At 38.3% G+C, this 21735-nt stretch overlaps 1 protein-coding gene across 5 annotated transcripts in view; it reads right to left on the bottom strand.

Moving 5' to 3' along the window:
• Positions 1-8242: 8242 nt before the first annotated feature.
• PAK3 (p21 (RAC1) activated kinase 3) overlaps positions 8243-21735 on the bottom strand; it is a 242455-nt gene continuing 228962 nt past the window's right edge. For 4 of the 5 annotated variants that reach the window (XM_045538817.1, XM_045538814.1, XM_045538815.1 and 1 more), the window contains 2 exons: positions 12019-12156; positions 8480-8569 (listed from right to left, as the gene is read on the bottom strand). In XM_045538817.1, the coding sequence (XP_045394773.1) occupies positions 8480-8569; positions 12019-12156 (228 nt within the window). Of the gene's footprint in view, positions 8570-12018; positions 12157-21735 lie in introns of all 5 variants that reach the window. The other variant, XM_045538818.1, reaches the window with a different exon arrangement.

Below are 21735 nucleotides of genomic sequence, written 5' to 3'. Positions count from 1 at the left end.
TAGGAAATAGAACCAGATACTCTAGGTAAAACATCAAAGTACATGTAAAATGGGGCCAAATTGCCAATTTCCTTTTTACATCAATGTTGGCTGCTTGGGAGAACATGGAGCATGTATAAATCAATGGCTGTAGCAAAAGCTGCAGATTAACCTCTACGGTAGGTGGTGGACCTGGAATATGCAAAGGTTGGCCTGACAAACCCCAAGAAGAGGGAGGGTAAAAACCAAGACCAAACTTGCTTCCTGATTCAGTGAGGTTGCAAGAACTGAAAAAGAATCACCCAAATGGGTCCAAAGATGTAGCATAATGGTGTGATTCCATGGGAGGCGTTTCTGCAGTCACGTATAGAAAACAAAAAGTAATCTGCTATAAAACTGGAAAGTGGATGAGTCATTGCAGTGCCCTACTCAGAGCTCTGCTTGCACCAGGGACTGATGTGAATGTTGCAGATACAGGTAAGTAGAGTGGCAAGCACAGGAGAATTGGACAGTGGCACTGCTACAGGATTAGCAGAGGGTAGTCATAGTAGTGGTGCTTGACACAGATGTGTAGGAAGCCAGAAGCTTCCACCCAAGTGCGTGGGGTCCAAGGCCTCACGGGATGTGAAGAACAACCATAATTTGGGGAATACTTCAAGTATTAGCCTCTCCCTATTTCAATAGGAGGTGAGGGACTTGGATGAGGCTAGAACTCCAGTAATCACACTTACAGGGCTGAGCTGTGGAATAATATATGTGTCATTGTTTGGACTCTATTCCTTCAAGTCACTGTGGCAAACGGAAATGTCTTTTAAATTTTTTTGATGGAAGGTATCGATAATTTGCTAACATATAAATGTATTTCTACTTCATTTAATAGGTATAGAAAAAACAGTTGGAGGAAGTATGGCAACAAAGGTTGGAAGAATGTGGTGCTAACAGTGGGAGCGGCAAGGCAGTTATTTGTGCACATGGGCAATAGAGAACTGGGCTAAAGGCTAGCTCCTGGGATCCTCATTCACTTGCCCACTCATGTTTATAGAAAATGTCTTTTTGGCTTTCAACATGGAGAGATTTAGTGAGAAAATAAAGCTTGCATGTAAGTACAGTGAACTAGAAAACAATCAAAACACATTTGATAAGATATACAATCCATTTGTAAGGAATATAATACCAGTGTGTATCCACTTACACAAAGGTATAAAATTATGTATGCATGCTCCAAAAGGAGCACTATACCCACTGTACAAGTACTACTGGTAGAACAATCCTCCAGTTTACCAAATCTCTGGTGTTTTTGTCTTGAGTTTTGAGGTCTCCAGAGTCTTTGACAAACCTGACTTGAACAGGTACATCTAGCAGCTTTCAATGAGCTTTACTGTCATTTAGTCACATTTAGAGGTGATTTTTTAGGAGAAAAGTTATCTTTAGTAGAAATGTCCACAGTGTCTGACATATAGCAGAAGCTCAATAAATGCTTTTGAAATGTATGAGCAAATGAGTGAATGAAGGTTCTCAGTAATGTGGGTTTGGATTTTCTCCTGTGACCTCTGAACCTTAATAGCACATATAAACATGCAGATGGCTTTACATGTTCAGAATTTTCCAAGGAGAAAAAATGATCAAAACCAAATTATTTATTCCATGTGATTTATTTTGGCAGTTTTCTTTCATCTACCTTTGGGATCTACCAGGCTTTTGCCCTGCATTGAGTATCCACATTTGCCTCTCTGAGCTATTTCATGTAAAAACCAGATGGAGACTCTGGGTCTGAGTTATTTAGGAACAGAATCTGCGGGGCATTTCCTGTACTGCTCACAAGGCTGGGTATTTCTTTGCCTACAGACCTGTGAGACAGTGTTAACCTCCAACCTGTGAAGTAGGTAAAATGTCCAATGTCGAGAGGGTGGATGGGAAGGTGACAGAAGAGAAAAGCACCAGTTCATTGATGTTTGTCATTTTTATTTGCAATACTTTAGGTCCAAGTTTCAAACTGCAATATTTTTACACTCAAGACACAGTCATGCACAATCCATATTTCAATTTCTATTGCTTCAACCACAATTAAAATAACAATATTGGAAACAAAAATTCTTAAAAAGATCAGATGCTGAGGTCAGAATGATGGAACCATACCATCAGCATGTCTACAAAGAAATAACTTATTTAAAAATCAAACAAACAAAAAGACCATAAATACCTTTAATCCAAAGTTACAGAAGAATTTCACTACACATGGTTTACAGATAACACATTTTGACAAAAGTAATGCACAGCCAAATGAGATACAATTCTGATAAACAATGAAAATGTAGATCCTCCTCAACTTGTTTTTTTCTGGATATTATGAGTATAATCCCAGTAGACATCAGTACCCTTGTGATCTGGCTCTTCTTGGCTGATGTACTGAGATTTAGAACTCAACCCATTAATAGTTACAGGATTCTGTGAAAGATCTCATCATCACTAATGAATATAGTATATGCGGGTCCATAAAGCACACCACACAAGCACACACATTGAACTTGAATTTTGCACTCAGGGCTGGTTGGCACTCTGCTGTAGGCAGGGCATTGTGACCATCCACTAACTAACTTCTAGTTAACCCTCTTTCCAGCAGTGTACTCATATAACTGGCCAATCACCGTGGGAGTTGTCATCAGAAATGCTATCTTTGGTTCCCCACAAGTGAATTTGTCAATACTCCTTAATGCTAATAGCATGTAATTACATTTTCATTTCTCTCTCTGCAATTTGCAAGTGTTTAGGTCAACTCTTAATGTCTCAGCCATTAAAATGCATGGGTTCTGTCATCTTGTGCCATTTGAAAATTAACCTCTATAAAGCCCAGCACTGCTTCATAGGAAAGGAGAGGCCTGAGTACAGCTCTATTCTAGCAAGTGTGACAGTGTATTTGTATTCTAGTAGCAAATACTGGCCACAGCTTAATGAAAACCAGACTTCATATACAGAGTGTATGGAAAATGAAAACTGGGAACACTCAACAGAAAATGGACATTAAAACAAAAACAAAATGACTGTGAATGAATTGGAAGGCTGCCACAATTTTATCAACATACCCTAGTATTATTAACTTCATTTACTTGAGTTTTTTCATCATCTTACATAACTCTATTGTTTAACTGCAACATAAGAGACCCAGGCTTAAGCATGTGATATTTTCCATCACTATAGCAGGTTGAATTTGCAAGGCAACCTATAATGTTATGGAATGTTAGAGCTTTTGGAAAGACCTTGGAGATCATCTAGTCCAATGCCCTTATTTTACAGATGGGGAAACAGTCAGTCATGGAAAGGTTAAGCAACTTGCCCAAGGTCACACAGCAAGTTAGTAATAAAGCCCATATTAGAATCTAGGCCTCCTTCTTCCTAGGCTAGTATTCCTTCCACTACATCTGATTCATTCTCTGTAATTGCTGTTGATTTTCTCATAAATACTAAATCAGGCGAACATGGTACCTGCCTTACTGCTGGTATTACGGGATAGTATTCACCTGATGGCAGCTTCTAAAGGAGACTCTGATGGCACTAACCAGCTTCTATAAGTTTATCTTGCAAGTTCAGCCAAATTAAGTGGCAGTAAATGCTACAAGTTGTAAAGTATACTTGTGCACAGAGGTGTGCACATGGAAGTGATACCTCAGTTCCCGCATTTGCAGATTCAGTTAGACATTGTTTAATATTAAACAGACATTCCCAATCCATGAGAAGTTGGGTTATATTCATTCAGTCACTAAAGGAGTATGGATCAGAAAAGGAGTGAAAAAAATAAAAGCTAACCAACAGAAAACAAATCTTCTATGAAAAATTCTTTCATAGGAAAAATATTTCCATTATTTCCAAGGTCCCATTTATTTCCTTCCCAGTCCACATGCAAATATATGTCCAGAATTGTGTGTTAAGTTCACTCAAAATCCCAGGCCCATTAGACTGTCATTTTACAAATGCTGAATTTCAGTCCTCTTTCTCAGAGCTCAGAGACTGGGAGATGCTTGCATCACTGGCCATGCCTTTGTTTAACTGAATATTAACTGCAAGTAGCTCAGAAAAGGACCATGAAATTCAACCGGGATGGCAGGGTTAAGACTCCAGTAAGTATTTGTACATTGAGAATGGCCAATGCAAAGGCTGTGAGTTCTCTAGGTATCAGGTCTGCTTTTGGTGTAACTAAGTAACATACCTGAGGCTACTACCTCATTATTAAAGTCCTCACCTAAAGTTTCTTCTGTGAGTTAGAAGGAAATTCCACTCTTTTGGTTAGATGATCTCCCTTGCTCTTTAAAAATCACAACTACTGCATATAACCTATAATTAGGCAGAACAAAAGCACACGGAGACCATCTTAAGTTCAAACTAACGAGACTGTAAATGGAATGCCAACAGGCAGAAACAGTCCTAAATATCTGTCTTAAGGATTTCAGAGTCATCTTTTAATTGCAACTCAAATTCTATTGAAATCAGTGGGACTTGCCTATTGGTCATTAAAAGAAGAATCCTACCTGAATGATATACAGTAATATCCTGTTGGACAAGGAAATCGTGGGAGCTGGAGATTTTTATCCTTCTATTCCTTCAAAATTCAACCTGAAAATCTGCTAAAACGATCCAGAAAGGTGACACCTGCAACAGATGTTATCAAGGGGGCTAGACAAACGGTCACCCCTCCAATCTAAAGTAACCACAAAACAGACACCTGAATGCCATACCAAAGCAGAGGGCAGCCTGTTTTAAAGCAGAAGAGTATGTTTGGAGTTCTAATAGTGACATCTCCCTAGCTTTAACTTATAGATAATAGTCTCCTAAGAAAGCACGTGCCATACCCGAGCGTGTGCCAACCTCAGCACCCAGGCAAGTATAAAGCCTATGGAATAATTGTAACTAGCAAATATCTGTGCCCTGCATGCTCTGGGCTCTGGCCAGAAGGCATCTGCTTCTGGCATCTTTTCTATGTTTCTATAGTTCCCTTTCTGACGTTTATTTATTATAAAGCAATATTATAACAACATCAAAGAAAATTTTAAAAGAAAAAAATTTTCACATAATCCCACCACCCTACCACAACTGATTTCAATTATCTGTGTTCCCAGTCTTTGTCCATATACATACTTATTTTTACATAGTTGTAATCCATGTTTATGTTATTTAAAAGTGATTTTATAGAATCTCTCTGAGAACTGGCAGCCTCATTAGAAATAAACAACCCACTGAGCAAAGGAATGTAATTATTTACACGATCTTTGAGCTGAGAAATATCCTTTATAGACAAACATCTGAAACTATCAAAACAGTTATACAGACAATAGGAAGCAATTTCATATTTCTTTTTCTTTTAGCAATGGAATGTGCTTCACAGGAGAGGGATAGATGTAAGGATCAGGTGGTTAAACTGAAACATTGGGGTGCAGTTCACAAGCCTGAAAGAAATCTGAATAACACAATTAAAGAATAAATACTTGAGTTAAATCTTCTTACATGACTTGGCCATCCAGTAGCCAAAATGGAACATGGATGCACAAATATTTACAATGACACATAGACGAGATCAGCAAGAACGAAGTCATTACCCAACATGGTGACTGATTTGAGGGGATTGTGTCATCCAAAAATCCTCATGGGATTATGACAACGCACCGGATCCTTGCAACAACATTAGTGTTCTTTTCTTTTTTAAATAAATAATCTCTACTGTGCTTCTCACCCTTCCCTGACTTTCCCACTGCCCTATTCCTATCTCAGGACATTTTGGAATCAACATTCGATGATGTGCCCTCCTTATCTCAGGGCACACAAGCAACATTAAAGATCTGGATAGACTCACCTGTGTCAAGATGAGCTAAAAAAAATCCAGGGAAAGGGAATAAACTATGAACCATCTGGAGTCCAAGTTGTTCAAGTGTACCAAATGTGAATCCTTCAGCATCATTTTGGCACGAGAAACGGTTTCTCTCTAATACTTATTAGAAATATACATAACTCTCCAACACAGGGAAGGGGCTTTAGAAGCTGATCTCATTTGAAAATTTACATAGATACAAATTTGTAAGAGTAATGCCTACTGGGATATATTATCATCAAATCTTGGTACAAATTGGTGATAAAGAAGTACCTGGCTCCTCATTGCTAATATGCTGAACTGAAAGCATAAAAGAGAAGCCATTTCTCTGCCTACAGTGATCTGAAGGATCACTGCTCCAGGGTCTCCAAAATAACAACAAAAAAATAGACCTTTATGACATAAGGGATGCTAATTGATGAGTAGGGCTTCCCAATCAGGTTTTGGGCTCTCTCCACTGGCAGGGTATAGTTACCAGTGTACTGAATTTTACTGGCATCCCAGGTATTGAATTCCCTGGCACTATGAGTAAGAATAAAAAAAAAACCTTAATGTTAAATGAAATTAAAATTAAGGCCTCTCTCATTAGAGTGGTGTGGCATTAAAAATGTCAGGCCGAGACACTTTTTTGCAAAGTTTAACATAGTATGCTTCATATTAATATTACCATTTGATTTTCCCTTCACATTTGTTGTTTTATCCCACTGTGAGTATTTTCATGGGGGTCAAGCCCCTCCCAAATTGTATAGTCAAAGAAAACAGTAGGAAAATAGATAATCCACCAGTGGCATCGTCTCCTGAACATAAACACATGCACTATATGGTTAGCTGAAGCTCTAAAGAAAGAGCTTTCATTTTAAGGAATGGATGGATGGTTGGATGGATGTACCTTGGCAGAGAAGGAAAGAGTCCCATGTTATTGATCTCTTTTCCCTTCTTGCTGATAGGTTCTATTCAGATTCTTTATATACTATAAATCAAGAAGCCTTCTATAAGCACAAATTGTTAGCTTTTCAAAGGCTTAGAGAAACAACTTTCCAGAATTTGCAAAATTGACAATACACTCAAAAGAGAAGCATATCCTTTTCTACACAGACACCCTCCAGATATTTTTCTACTCTCAGAAGATTCAGGAAGTGCCAACTGTTGAATTGTTAATAAATAGATATATGGTGAAATAATAGTCAAATTTTGGTATTTTCCCCAAGCCACAAAAGGAATTCAGTTGGACTGACATTTCTTGGCATATGATTGCAAGCCAAAATTATTTTCACTGGAGAATTTCAAGATCTTTACAAACACTCTTTTGATATTCAAGAGCCCAAGGAGCTAAGTATGAACACACCACATCCTAAAACAGAAATTGGTGACACATAGGGAAAATGGGAACAAGTATTTAGAGCCAAATGTTGATTGGGATGTAGCTTTCACTGACCTCCCATTTCTTACAGAGTTGAATGTTTATTATATCTCTGTTCTCTAAATCTTTCAAAAATGTTATAAATTGTCAAAACACATAATTTTTATCATAGGGTAATGTTGGTTAATGGATCTGTTTCCTCCTGATGTGCCTATTTTACAATGCATATGTTTCACATCACAAGAGAGAATTAAATTAGATATTCTTATCTTTGTTTAATGTCCAACAAGGATTTCAGCATTATTCTTGTATCTTATTTTCCATTTTGGCTCTTAGAGAAAAGTTCTTTCTTTGTTTAAATATGGTTTCTCCTATCAGGATTTCCTAGGTCCAGGACCTGGACTCACCATGTAGGATTGCCACAGTTTCAGTGTGTCTGCCCTCTTTCAGGTATCATGAAGATTAGCAAACTAGTTCCCATAAATGACAAATCAACTACCTCTAAAGCATCATGGTGAAAATGTGGCAGGATTTCACCACTTGAGCTTTATTTAGATACACAGTTTTTAAAAGCCCTTCCTGAACACACATACTCCTCTCTGCTTTTGGAAAACGTCTTAAAAGAAACTTTTTCCAATATAAATGCAGAAAAATAGGTACACAAACCAAGCCACCACTATAGAAGAAGAATAAAAGATTGTAACTCTATTAGGGCATGGACTTCCACATGTTCACACAGTACTTGCTCTGTTATTTTTTTGTTTGTTTTGTTTGTTTTTTTGTTTTTTTGCTTTGCTTTTTTGCTTTCATTTTTTTTACAAAAACATTTTGACATCTTCTTTCTGGACATCTAATGACAATGCAAGTGAAAAACATCACATTGGGTAAGGAGTTTTGAAGGAGGTTCGAATGCAAGAGGGACTACTCTCTAACTTAAAAACAAACACAACACTATGAAGAGGGAGTGTGCATCTTTGAGAAACTTTTTTTTCTTCAAAGTGAATGCACAAAATGAGGGGATTCACTACTGGCTCTTTCGCTTCACGGTGGGAAGTGACCACTTTATGGCCACTTCAACATTGCTGCCCTGTTTGGGCTGCGATTCAGGCTTACAAATAAATTACATAATCTGAGGGTGTAGGAAAAAGGCTTATAAGAAGTTTCTATTCATTTGAAAGTTAAAGAACCCTCACCCCTTTGACTGTCTTTTCTTTCATCTTTCTTGCAGCACAGTTTTATTTCAGTCTTACTCATGAGGGAGATGGTGAGGGGTAAGGCTTGCAGTCCTAGCGGCTGCTGTTCTTAATCGCTTCCTTCGCAGCAATAATCAGAGGAGTCAGGCTGGAGAGAGGCTTGGCTAATTTTAAAAATGGATGCTGCAAGAGGAAGGAAAAGAAAGAGACATTACTGGAATTCTTTTATCCAAGTATATTACTTTACATTTTCAAGCAGCCCTTTTTTTATTAAACTATATTTTGAACACCCAGTTAAACATTTAATTAACAATGGTGCAAGCTTTTGTCCTTCATATGTTTTTGTCTTTCCTTCAGTGTCATGAAATCCTCTGGAAGCTGACTGGCAAATCTAGAAACTGAGTAGGGATCTTGTAAAATCTCACTGTGTTTGCAATGGTCTGATTTGCTGATTCTCTGAAACTGATGAATTTATCTGGAGGAGCCCTCATGCTTGGAAAAGTATCTTCAGTTGACTGGTAAAGAACTTGATCCTGAAACCAATGGCTTCCTACCTGCTAAACCCAATAGCTGTGCCTCTGCCTTCTCTCTTTTGGCTTCTTTGCAGTACATAACTCAAGCGAATATCCCTTCCTTCTTTGAAATGTTTTCCTCTTTTTGAGGCCTGTGACATTCTACTGTCTTGGGTCTCTTCCACACACACGTGATTACTCTGTTCCATCTTCTTCCCTGGTTTCACTTCCTCCTCCTACCTCCTATGTACCAGAACTTGGCTCTCATCATCTTCCTTTTGTAATTTAATTTCTTACAGATCTCATTTCCTTTCACATTTCAACTATCATTAGCTTTACGGGGATGCCTCCCAAACCCATAGTGTATGACCTGATCCCTTTCCTGAGCTCTGGTCCTAGTTCTCCAATTGCCTGCTGGATATTTCCTCTGGACTGTTCTTCTGTCACCTTCAATTCAACATTTAAAAGTTATGTTAAAGTCTACCAAACAGAGGACTCTTGTGTGATGTAAGCTACAGGGGCTCTGGGGTCAGAGCACTTAGGGTTGATCCTTGCCTCTGTTTATTATAATGGTTAAGTGAGGTAAATGACAGTCCCCTGTTAGCTATACAGGGTCAAGAAATGTTAGCCATTGTATTATCTTCTATCACTTGTTCTTTTATTGAATGCTACCATTGGTTTGATATACTAAAGTCACTTTTGTCTTCCTTTCTCTTATGTTCTACATGCAATCAGCTACCAAGTACTTTCTTTTCAATGTCTCTTATAATCATCTCTTGCTTTTCCTGGTTCAGGCCTAATCAATTTAATTCCAAATGATAATACTCCCCCTTGGTCTCCCTGCTTCCATTTTTTCCTGTTGCTAATCCTTATTGCATACTATCAGATGAATCTTCCTAAACAACACTTTCATCATGTTTGTCCCTCAGATGTCTTCAGAATTTCCCCACTACCTACAGCCCCAACTCTTTAGCTTGGTGTTCAAGGCCCTCCATAGTCTGATCTCCTGTAGCTTCTTTATTTACTTCAGCTACATGTTCTATGTTGTGCTCTCTTAAATCTTTCCTACATGCCTTTGGTTATACCATAACATTTCCATCTGAAATCCCTTCCCCTCTTTTCTTCAACCTATCTAAACTGATCTGTCTTTCAAGGCCCAGTAGACCTCTTTCCTGTTTGTAGACATTTTCTGATTGCCCTGGCCTGGAGAGGTATTTCTCTAATCAACCTTATCATTTACTATTTGAACAGCCACTTGGTTTGAATGAGTCTCTAAACAGCCTTGCATTATCTTTTCATGTATCCAAGGAGACTGTGAACTTCTTAAGAGTAGGAATCATGCATCTACCAGGTTTGTATCACCTACTGCACTTATGCTTTGCCAATTGAAGTTGCTCAATAAATATCAACCGATGGACAGAGAACTGACTTAGGTCATACCGAAAGGCACACAAATATATGAGACCCGGGTCTTTTCTCCAGCCTTCCAGTGACATGCATGTTGTATATCTCTCTCCTTTCTATTCTCTAAGATGGCAGTGATAGGCTAGAGTCAGAGAATGGAGTTATGTAGACTTAAGGAGACATACAGGTTATTGCTTACATATATAAAATGAAAAGATGCAACAAACAAACTATTCAATTTAGACTCAAAATATGGTTTTGTATCAGTTATCTGACTAGTTCATATAAAAGTATTGCTGGGGAGTGAATTAATTAGGTAATTGATTCAATGATCTGCTTACCTGTATAGGTACATTAACAGAACCTATGTCTTCACTCATGCTTGGAAGAAAGCATAACAGGAATGTATCGGGATGTATATGTGGGGTGGTTGGAGAGGTGAAAAGATGTAGAAGTAAAGGACTCAAAAGTGCAGGTTTTTCATCTGTAATTTGAGGCTGGAAAAACTAGAGGATTAACAAAGGGCCCTTCTAGATTTGACATTTTAGGGCCCTATGACAACCTGTGAAATGCTCACAGGTAGCAGAGAAGAGAAGGTGTAGTCTCTTAATTTCTTCAAATAGGTTTATCCTAGGTGTGATATGAGTTGAGATGGGATATATATATATATATATATATATATTTTTTTTTTTTTTGCCTGTGTCTGGCTCTCTGTCTCTGGAGGGAGTTCAGATGCAACAGGAACAGATTTGTCTTTGAGGGGGATGGGCTAGGACAGACTGAATTTGTGGCTAACACTCTGCAGAACCATGTGTTGCACCTTTTGTTTAATTGGCTTACGTGTTCAAAGTCACAGAGAGAACCAAGCAGTCATTGTTCTTAGATATTACCAGTCTTGATATATGTCCCTGAGGAAAAGTCCCAGCTATGAACCTATTAATCCTGGCCATGTGCTGCTTTATCAGATCAATAGATCTTTTTATCTAAATTGATTTGTGTGTGATGTGTGGTGGAAAGTCAGACAATCCAGGGCTCAAATCCTAGCTCTGCCACTCAAGAGCTGTGTAAGTCTCAATTTCTACATATGTAAAATGGGATAATAACACCTACCCTATAGGGTTGTTGGAAGAATTAAATGAGATAATTTATGTAATGAATGTGGTACATAATAAGTACTATTTCTCATCATATATACTAATCCCTGAGAGCCATGAGAAGGACAAATGGTTTCAGAGGCATTCACCACTGGATGGTACTCACTCAGGCAATTAAATGCCTACCATTTGGCATCAAAAACAAAGGGACTTTGACCAGTAAAGCATTAGAGTAGCAAATGCCATGGAAATAACTGCATAGTCATGTAGAGAATTACCTCTGGCCAAGAGCACCTGCATACAACATCCTGGGGTACAAGTAAAGTTTAGAACAAAACAGCAACACCACAGGGTCACATTAGTTGTTTATCCTTGAAAAATAAGATGCCAGAAGAACAAAAGAGACTTATAGATTTAACTGCCAACTTCTCAGGAGAAAGGCAACATGTCAATCAATCATGTATTAGATGCATGCCTACAGATATGCGCCTGTGGTCTAAAATCAAATGGTAATAGCTTAACTCTAACTAGACATTTCTTGACAGAGCTCTCTTACTGTCACACTGAGATGGAAAAGTTCAATATAATGTCTCTCTTTCTAATTGTCCTATTTTATTTTCACCTGCAAAAGCTCCTTGGCAGATCCTCGTCTATCCACATCCATCTCAAGACAGCGATTTAAAAAGTCACGGAATACAGCCGACAGTCTCTCTGGATTCTGGAGCTCTGGGGTTCCATTAGTGGCTATCAGATATAATGCCTATAGAAAAAAATTAGAAAAATCTATTCAGCACGTACATATCAGGATCATGGGTTGGCACAAAAGGCACAAATTCAGTTTCTTCTGGTTTACATTCTGGGTCTTAAAAATTCCATTTTAGAGAATGACATTCACATATATTTCAAAGTTTCTATAACATTTATAAATGATTCATCTTGGCAGTAACTGAGGTGACAGTAAGGTGTCCCATATCCAAAAGACTTTGAAATAAGGTTATAAGGTTATCCTCTGAGAGTTAAGCCAGTAAAAATCCTTATATAATGAGAGTGTGATTAAGCACCTAGGGAATTAAACCAAAGGATTTCCTACAAATCTGTTACTCTAAAGAGTTGGGGGACACACATACATCCAATCATGTTGACCTGAGTATAACCTCAGAAAGGCACAATGGAAAGGTGATTATAATTTACTAAGTGCTTATCTTGTTTGAAAAATAGTTTTGAGAAGACGTAGGATGAAAAGAATAGATTATGGAATTAGAGAGTACAAAGAACTAGAAGATGGCAGTGCCTGAATGAGAGGTAACCTGTGGGGCCCAAAGACTCAAATACTTTTGTCCTGTGCCAGCTGTATCCCTATTGATTTTAATTAGATTTCCCACGAAGGTCTACCTACAAGGAGAGGAAATATGAGAAAAGTTGACAGTAGTAGCAGTCCTGGCACCTGACAATTACTATGGTAAAATAATAAGTTGTTAATAATTGTATATATTATTAATACATCTCTGAGATCTTTGTGGTGTGTAAGGTCACCACTAAGAGATATCAACTCATGGTGTGCTGACAGAGTCAAGGTCCCTAGCCTTCAAGTCAGAGAGTAGAACCCAGGACCATGATTAATTTACAAAGGTAAACCCATCTTTTGAAGGTTCTTGATAGCCAAGAAAGCTGGCCATTCCTGATGCCTCCCCGAATCAAATAATTCTAGAGCACTTATTATACTATGTACCAGGTATTGTATTAGAGATCCAAGGATGAATAAGACAGTGAGTGACCTTGCTTTTAAAGCTCACACAATTTAGTGAGGGAGAAAGACTTACAGTGAGTTAAGAGCTAATGGAGGAATGTAGTAAGTGCTAAGTAAATACAAGGATGAAGCAATTTACACCAGAGCTCAGAGGAAGCTTCACAGAGGAGTTTGGTGTTTGAAAAGGGTCTTAATGAATTAGTAGAAGTTTGCCTGCAGGTACTGCCACTAGCGTTATGTCTGCCCATGTAACCAACTCCTTAACTCTCATGAAGACAGGCTCCCTCCTGTACTTGCTTGGCCTTTGCAGCAAATCATCATCCTCTTTTTCTTTTCCTTACCACAGCTTCTAATATCATTATTACAAGTATTTCTATCAAAGTCCTTTCCCAGGTCAGTTTTCATCAGCTAGTAAGGACATCCCTTCTCCTTTCCAGCAACCCCCCACAGTTGTACTTTGGAAAGCATCATGAAAGTCTCTTTAATCTAGTAGCTGTCAACCTATAGCATGCACCAGAATCACCTAGAGGGTTTGTTAAAATACAGGTTCCTTCCTGAGCTTCCTCCAGAATTTCTGATTCAGTAAATCCAGGCAGAGGCTCAATAATTTGCATTCTAAGTGCTCTGTTGATGCCAGACCACACTTTGAGAACAATTGGTTTAATCTACCCAGGTAATTAATTAATGGGCTAAACTAGAGGTTCCCAGATTTGTCTGCACATCAGAATCACCTGGGGAGAGTTTTTAAATCCCAATTCCCAGTTCTCACTCCCAGAGCAATTAAGTAAAAATCTCTGGGAACAGAACCCAGGCACCAGTATTTTTAAGCTTCTCCAGGTGATTCCAATTTACAGCCAACATGCGAACCACTGGCTCAAAGACCTGCAGCCCACCCCGTACTTAATAATTCAGAATATCTGCATCACACGTACACCAACCTAAGAGACACAGAATTCCATAGAAGGAGATTTTCTTTCTTTCTTTCTTTCTTTCTTTCTTTCTTTCTTTCTTTCTTTCTTTCTTTCTTTCTTTCTTTTCTTTCTTTCTTCTTTCTTTCTTTCTTTCTTCCTTCCTTCCTTCCTTCCTTCCTTCCTTCCTTCCTTCCTTCCTTCCTTCCTTCCTTCCTTCCTTCCTTCCTTCCTTCCTTTCTTTCTTTCTTTCTTTTCTTCCTCCCTCCCTCCCTCCCTCCCTCTTTCTTTCTTCTTTCCTTTCTTTCTTTCTTTCTTTCTTTCTTTCTTTCTTTCTTTCTTTCTTTCTTTCTTTCTTTCTTTCTTTCTTTCTTTCTTTCTTTTCTTCCTCCCTCCCTACCCTCCCTCCCTCTTTCTTTCTTTCTTTCTTTCTTCTTTCTTTCTTTCTTTCTTTCTTTCTTTCTTTCTTTCTTTCTTTCTTTCTTTCTTTCTTTTCTTCCTCCCTCCCTCCCTCCCTCTTTCCTTCCTTCCTTCCTTCCTTCCTTCCTTCCTTCCTTCCTTCCTTCCTTCCTTCCTTCCTTCCTTCCTTCCTTCCTTCCTTCCTTCCTTCCTTCCTTCCTTCCTTCCTTCCTTCCTTCCTTCCTTCCTTCCTTCCTTTCTTTCTTTCTTCTTTCTTTCTTTCTTTCTTTCTTCTTTCTTTCTTTCTTCTTTCGAGACAGAGTCTCGCTCTGTTGCCCGGGCTAGAGTGAGTGCCGTGGCGTCAGCCTAGCTCACAGCAACCTCAAACTCCTGGGCTTAAGCGATCCTACTACCTCAGCCTCCCCGAGTAGCTGGGACTACAGGCACGCACCACCATGCCTGGCTAATTTTTTTTCTATATATAGTTTTTAGTTGGCCAGATAATTTCTTTCTATTTTTAAGTAGAGACGGGGGGTCTCACTCTTGCTCAGGCTGATCTTGAACTCCTGACCTCGAGCGATCCTCCTGCCTCGGCCTCCCAGAGTGCTAGGATTACAGGCGTGAGCCACTGTGCCTGGCCAGAAGGAGATTTTTCTTGCACAGCGATGTGTGAGAATTACAATGCCATATGCTTCTACAGAGTGTAATGGAACTTTGGGTTCTTTCCCCTAGTAATGTACATTTAAAAACCAAGATGTAAAATTTAATACACCCCCCATCCAAATGGACACCTTCCTCTCCTCCCACCTCTCATTCCTTTGTAATTTTTCAATTCCTTCCACAATGAACAACAAATGCAGGTGGCAGCTATAAGGACTTCCATGCCAAAATATGTCAGAGGCAAATAAAATAGGGTGGAAAAGGGACACAAAAACCTCTTTTAGGAAATCACTGGGCTAAAATTAAATAATGCACAATCATAGCAGATACATTAAATTAAATTCAAACAGAGTGTTTTGGTTCCTGGATGATTAGTGCTTGAAACACCTGTCCTCACAAACCATCTTTGTTCCCTTAATAAAAGAAAATCAGTTGCTGCAAATTATATTTGCTGCCTTGTCTAAGAACTCTCTTATTTCAGCTGTCTATAACTACCCCCAGGCTCACCATCCTTTGCTTGCTTTTTCCTGCTCTGTAGCCAAGCCCAGTCCTAAACAAACACACCTCTTTTCTCCCTTTCCCTAAGTCTTTTCCACTCTCCCTAGATCTGTATGCATGCTATACTGTTTCTTTATCTCACTTTTCTTTCACTATTCTTAGCTCAATATATTCTACTGCATATAATCTTCTTCCTTACAAATGCATTCACATCTTCTCTACCCAGGTCCTTCTCATCTCTCTTCAATCCATGCCTGATTACATCAGAAAATGCATGCCGCTTTTTCCATTCCATTTATGAATCAAAGAAAATGACCTTAATCATGGTTGTTAAGCCTGAGTAGTGCTACTGATAAGTGCATTAAGGGAGAAGAATGCCCTGTAATTTGAAAGAAAACTAGAAGTCACAAGGAGCCAATGCTCCGAACCTCTACAGTACTTCAAAGAACACATGTCTGCTTCAGAACTTCTACAAAAAGACTGGTTTTTGGTGGGGAGTGGGACTGATGATAGGGGGTCTTGATTGGTAGCCTAACAGCCTACTCCCACCCTGGTTGATTAGTATTGATCTGTTTACACTGTCATCCCCAAACTAGGTATCAAATGGAAGGTTGCCTTTTATGCAACACTATATCAGAAATATTTTTTGATGTTTAAAAATTTCTTCATGAATATCATTTTAAAGCTGCATAATAGTTCATCATATAAGATGCACCATAATTACTATTGTTGGACTGATTTTAAAAAATACATGCACGAAATAAAAGGTTGAAACACACCAATATGTTAACAGTGGTCCTCTCCGGGTGGTGGGAATTATTGGTGACTTAATTTTTAAAAAATATTCTTCAATTTTTCAAATTTTCTACAATGAATATGATTGCTTTTATTATTTTAAAAACCCTCCAAAACATTATTTTAAAAATAAAAGTCATGGTGTCCAATTTACACAAAAATCCTCATCTTAAAGGATCCTGACTAAAATCCTGACTAAAAGAAAATTTCTATTTGTCTTCATAAGATTAAACCTGCTTTTCATCAAGCCCTACCCTCTGGGGCTGCCCTCTGGGGCTGTGGTCTCCAGCCCTCAGGCTGTGGACGGGTATTGGGCCGTGGCCTGTTAGAAACCAGGCCACACAGCAGGAGGTTAATGGTGGGCGAGCCAGCGAAGCTTCCTTCGTCTGTTTTCAGCCATTCCCCATAGCTTGAATCACTGCCTGAACTCCCTCTCCTGTCAGATCAGTCACTGTCTCCCATCACCCCCAGATGGGACCATCTAGTTGCAGGAAAACAAGCTCAGGATTCCCCCTGATTCTGCATTATGGTGAGTTGCATAATTATTTTATTATATATTACAATGTAATAGTAATAGAAATAAAGTGCACAATAAATGTAATGCCCTTGAATCATCCTGAAACCATCACCACCCCCTCAAGTCTGCGGAAAAATAATCTTCCATGAAACCAGTCCCTGGTGCCAAAAAGGTTGGGACTGCTGCTTTGAAGGAAACAAAAACCCAGACTATTTCTTTTGCAACTATTGTTTTCTTTTTAATTGCAACAGTATTAATTTCCAACTAATTTCCATTGTAAAAATCCATACTTTCCATTATATTATGGGCTAAACTGGCCTTTGTGGATGGCCTGGGAATCTAATCACTATGTATAATGCCTCTTTTATGGGAAAATCCACTTTGAGTCCCAAATAACCAACTTAAAAATGAACTTTTGGATACAAGCTTGGGACTATCTTAGTAAAAAAGAAAATTGCTATCCACTGCACTGCTAGTGAGAGGCAAATACAGGTGTAGCCAATAAAGCAAGGACAGGAAAAAAGGGTTTTATTAGCAAAGTCAAGTCTTAGACGAAGAAAGATTGAGGAAACAGATCTAGGCATGAGTGATCACAAGTTGGTTTTATGCGAATTAGTGAAAACTCAAAGAAAATAAGCTGGCTATTAGAAATTAGACTAGAGATTCCCCATACAGTAGTTGGTTGCTTCTAACATAAGAAACCAGAGAATCATCTTTGAGTTCCCCTCCCCCCACCCTTACTATAATGGTCTACCAGGTTCTGTTAATGCCATTCTTAGAGATGTCTTTCATACCCATCCACTTCTCTCTATCCCCATTGTCTTTGCTTAAGTCAGGCTTCTCTCAGCCAGTTACAAGTTTATAATAGCCTCCTAATTGGTTTTCCTTACTCAAGCCTTTTTATTCTTTGGTCCATCCTCCTTAACAATCTTATCTCATCACTGATCTCATCATGTCATTTACTCCTCTGCTTTCAAATTTCAAGTGGCTCTCCGTGTTCCACCTATGTGGTTTGCAAACTGTGCTTACCAAAATTCCCCTCAAGAGCAGCTAAGGGGGAAAAGAAGAGGGAGAGAAAGAGAATAGAGATTCTGGGACCCTTTACCCACATATATCTGTCCCAATAAAAGAAATTTTGCTTTTTTTCTGTATTTATTTATGCTTCCAAGCAAGGTTTCACTGAAACCAGGAGATCACTATAGTTGTTTGAAAACCACTGGTCTATAGGACATTATAAAGATTCCTTAGCATGGCATATAAGGTTGGTCCCTGCCCACCTTCCCAGCTCTCATCTGTTTTCTGCTCACCTTAGGGCCCTTCTTTCCCCATCCCCACACATATACATACTGGCCAAAGCTCATATACTATTCACACCAATTTGTTTATCATTCCCTGAGTAGGAAATACTCTTTCATAGCTGCCCACAATGCTATCCTCATTTCCCTTAAATGCCTGGTAAATTGCTACTTTCTTTTCAAGCTCTAGTTCAAATGGTATCTCCTCTTTACAGTCTTCTCTATCTTTCTCAGGTAGATATGATGATAAACCACCCTGGTTTTCTGGGGACTGTCCTGAGTTTTGGCACTGAAGGTCTTGTATTTCTCAGTCCCAAGCAAACTAGGATAGTTGGTCAGCCTACAGATGGAGTTAGCTATTTCCTTCTTTGAGCTCCCATAACCCTCTGTTTACATGTCTATTTTTACATTGTATTATGAATATTTGTTATTTGTTTACAGGTCTGTCTTCCCTCCTGGACTGTGAGTACATGGAAGGTAAGAACTGTGTCATAATTAACTCTGGATTTTATGGCAATTTTCTCAAAATAGGTTCTCAATAAATGGTTTTGTTGCTGAATGAAATGAGAGCCAAAAATGTGTAAGTTTAACTGATCTGGGAACATAACAGATTGATATACAAAGTATTAAAGCTCAGAACCTAAAAGTGACCTATTAAAAATCAAAGAAGATACACATAAAATGAAAAAAAAGCACCTTTTCTGAGTTGAACAGACTGGTATGTGATAACTTCTGGTTATCCACTGCTCAGTGTGAGAGAAGGAAGAGAGCTCCATGAATAGTGTACATAAGGGGATACCATCAAAGGGAGGGAAAACTGGAAAAAAAAAGATGACCACAACACATCTAATGCAGGCAAACCCACAGAGGAAGAGATGAGAACTCATGCTCTCTGGAACTTGAAACATAAGTTCAGAAATTTATTTTCTCTGGCTGATTTTGAACGAGAATGTGCTCCTAATTAATCTGTTAGATCATTAAATGAGGTCTGTTTTCTTCCTAAGGTAAGGCAATATAGGACCCATGGCCTACTGACCTTATTTATAATGTTAGAAATACAACATTTGCACAAAAAATGGTGGCTTTATTCATGGTGATATATACATTACCTAGAAGTTACTGATGTTCTAGAATTTTTCATAATAACTCTAAATATCTTGGTAATAACACACAAGCATTGAAGTTTTCACTGACCCCAATATACAAAGGAATTTACCTAAGTACTAAGAGAAAGCTAGTTTACCCAGTTGAAGGAATAATTCAATTTACCTTACTGGCAATTTCCTCAGTTAAAGAAGATCAAAGCAGTCATCATAGAAATTACCACATTTCTCCAAGGAAGTCCCAAAACAATCCATATGTACTCAATAAATTTTCATTAAGGCAGTTTTGCAACAGGACTAACCGTTTAATTAAAAAGTTTCGGTTTGTGACTTCAGTTCTTTATAACAGTTTATAAAGTTTAGGTTAAGACATTAGAAAACAAACCAGGGGACTTACATGGAAATGTGTTAGCAACCATGAGAGGCCCCAGTACCAATATAAAGACTCACTTTACAAAGAACATAGAGTGTGGTACAAAAATTTCTATGGGGGCTGAATATTTGGGATGCAAAACACATTTTACCATGGAAATCATATTATGCATGGTGAATGGGCTCCAGCTTAGCCCACAAAAGTCTATTTAACGTACAATGAAACTGAACTATAAAAGCATGAGGGCTATTCATCTATATCTCAATACCTGTATAAATATTATATCCATGGGAAGCATTTATTGACTGATTAGTATTAGCTTCTGTAATCTATGCAACCAACACCTTCTGAAGTAGACTCTATTATGATCTCCAACTGACAGACAGAGAAACTGAGGCCTGTGGGGTTAAAAATAATAACTTGTCCAATGTCACATAACTAGTAATGGGGGAATCAATGTTTGAATCCAGAGAGTATGGGTCCAGAATTTATGCCCTTGACCACTGCACAATACCACCTTGCACTGTTCCCATTCTCTAGGACAGGAGTTCTCCTAACACAGGCAGACAAGGGCTCTTTAAGAAATGAGGTACACTGTCCATGAGCAACTGACTTACTTGATCCACCTCTACCTCTACAGAGGAAATGGGCCCTCTTAAGGTCAATTATTTTCCACCAGTTTGGAAATGGGGAACAACGGGTAGAGAGGTAGAAGGGTATCATATAGTATTGCCCAGTGTCTACACACACACACACACTTGTCCTCTGGTATCCATAGGGGATTGATTCCAGGACCTCTCAAGGATATCAAAGTCCACAGATGCTAAAGTCCCTTATATAAAATGTTGTAGTATTTGCATATAACCTATGCACATCCTCCCCTATACTTTAAATCATCTCTAGATTGCCTATAATACCTAATACAATGTAAATGCTATGTAAATACAGTCATGTGTTGCTTAGCAATGGGAAATGCATTCTGAGAAATGTATCGTTAGATGATTTCATCATTGTGTGAACATCATAGGGTGTACTTAAACAAACCTAGATGGTATAGCCTACACACCTAGGCTGCACAGTATGGCCTATTGCTCCTAGGCTACAAACATGTACAGCATGTAACTGTACTGAATACTGTAGGCAATTGTAACACACTGGTCACTATTTGTATACCTAAACATAGAAAAGGTACAGTAAAAATATAATATGTAAGATTTAAAAAATGGTACACTTGTATAGGGCACTTACCATGAATGAAGTTGCTCTGGGTGAGTCAGTGAGTGAGTGGTGACTGAATATGAAGGCCTAGGATATTACCGGACACTACCATGGATTTTATCAACAGTGTACATAGGCTATACTAAATTTATAAAAAATAATGTTCTTTCTTCAATAAATTAGCCTTAGCTTACTGTGACTTTTTTACTTTACAAACTTTTGAACTTTTTGACTCTTTTGTAATAACACTTAGCTTAAAACACAATTACATTGTACAGCTGTACAAAAATATTTTTCTTTCTTTATATCCTTATTCTATAAGCTTTTTTCTATATTTAAAATGTTTTTTTCTTTTACTTTTTAAACCTTTTTGTTAAAAACTAAGAAATAAGCACATACATTAGCCTAGGCCTACACAGGTTCAAAATCATCAATATCACTGTCTTCCACCTCTACATCTTGTCCCACTGGAAGGTCTTCAGGGACAATAACATGCATAGAGCTGTCATCTCCTACAATAACAATGCCTTCTTCTAGAATATCTCCTTAAGGACTTGCCTGAGGCTTTTCTTGAGGAGTAGGTTTGTTTATACCAGTATCACCACAAACCCGTGAGTAATGCGGACTTTCCGAGGTCACTAGGTGATAGGAATTTTTCCCATTATAATATTATGGGACCACCACTGTATATTTGGTTCATTGTTGATTGAAACGTTGTTATGTGGCACATGACTGTTGTTTAGGGAATAATGAGAAGAAAAAAGTCTGTACATGTTTAGTACAAATACAACCATTATCTTTTTTTTTCAAATATTTTTGATTGTAT

Source organism: Lemur catta, chromosome X (assembly GCF_020740605.2).
Source record: "Lemur catta isolate mLemCat1 chromosome X, mLemCat1.pri, whole genome shotgun sequence".
In the NCBI taxonomy this organism is placed as follows: domain Eukaryota; kingdom Metazoa; phylum Chordata; class Mammalia; order Primates; family Lemuridae; genus Lemur; species Lemur catta.
This window is presented reverse-complemented; position numbering and strand designations above follow the sequence as displayed.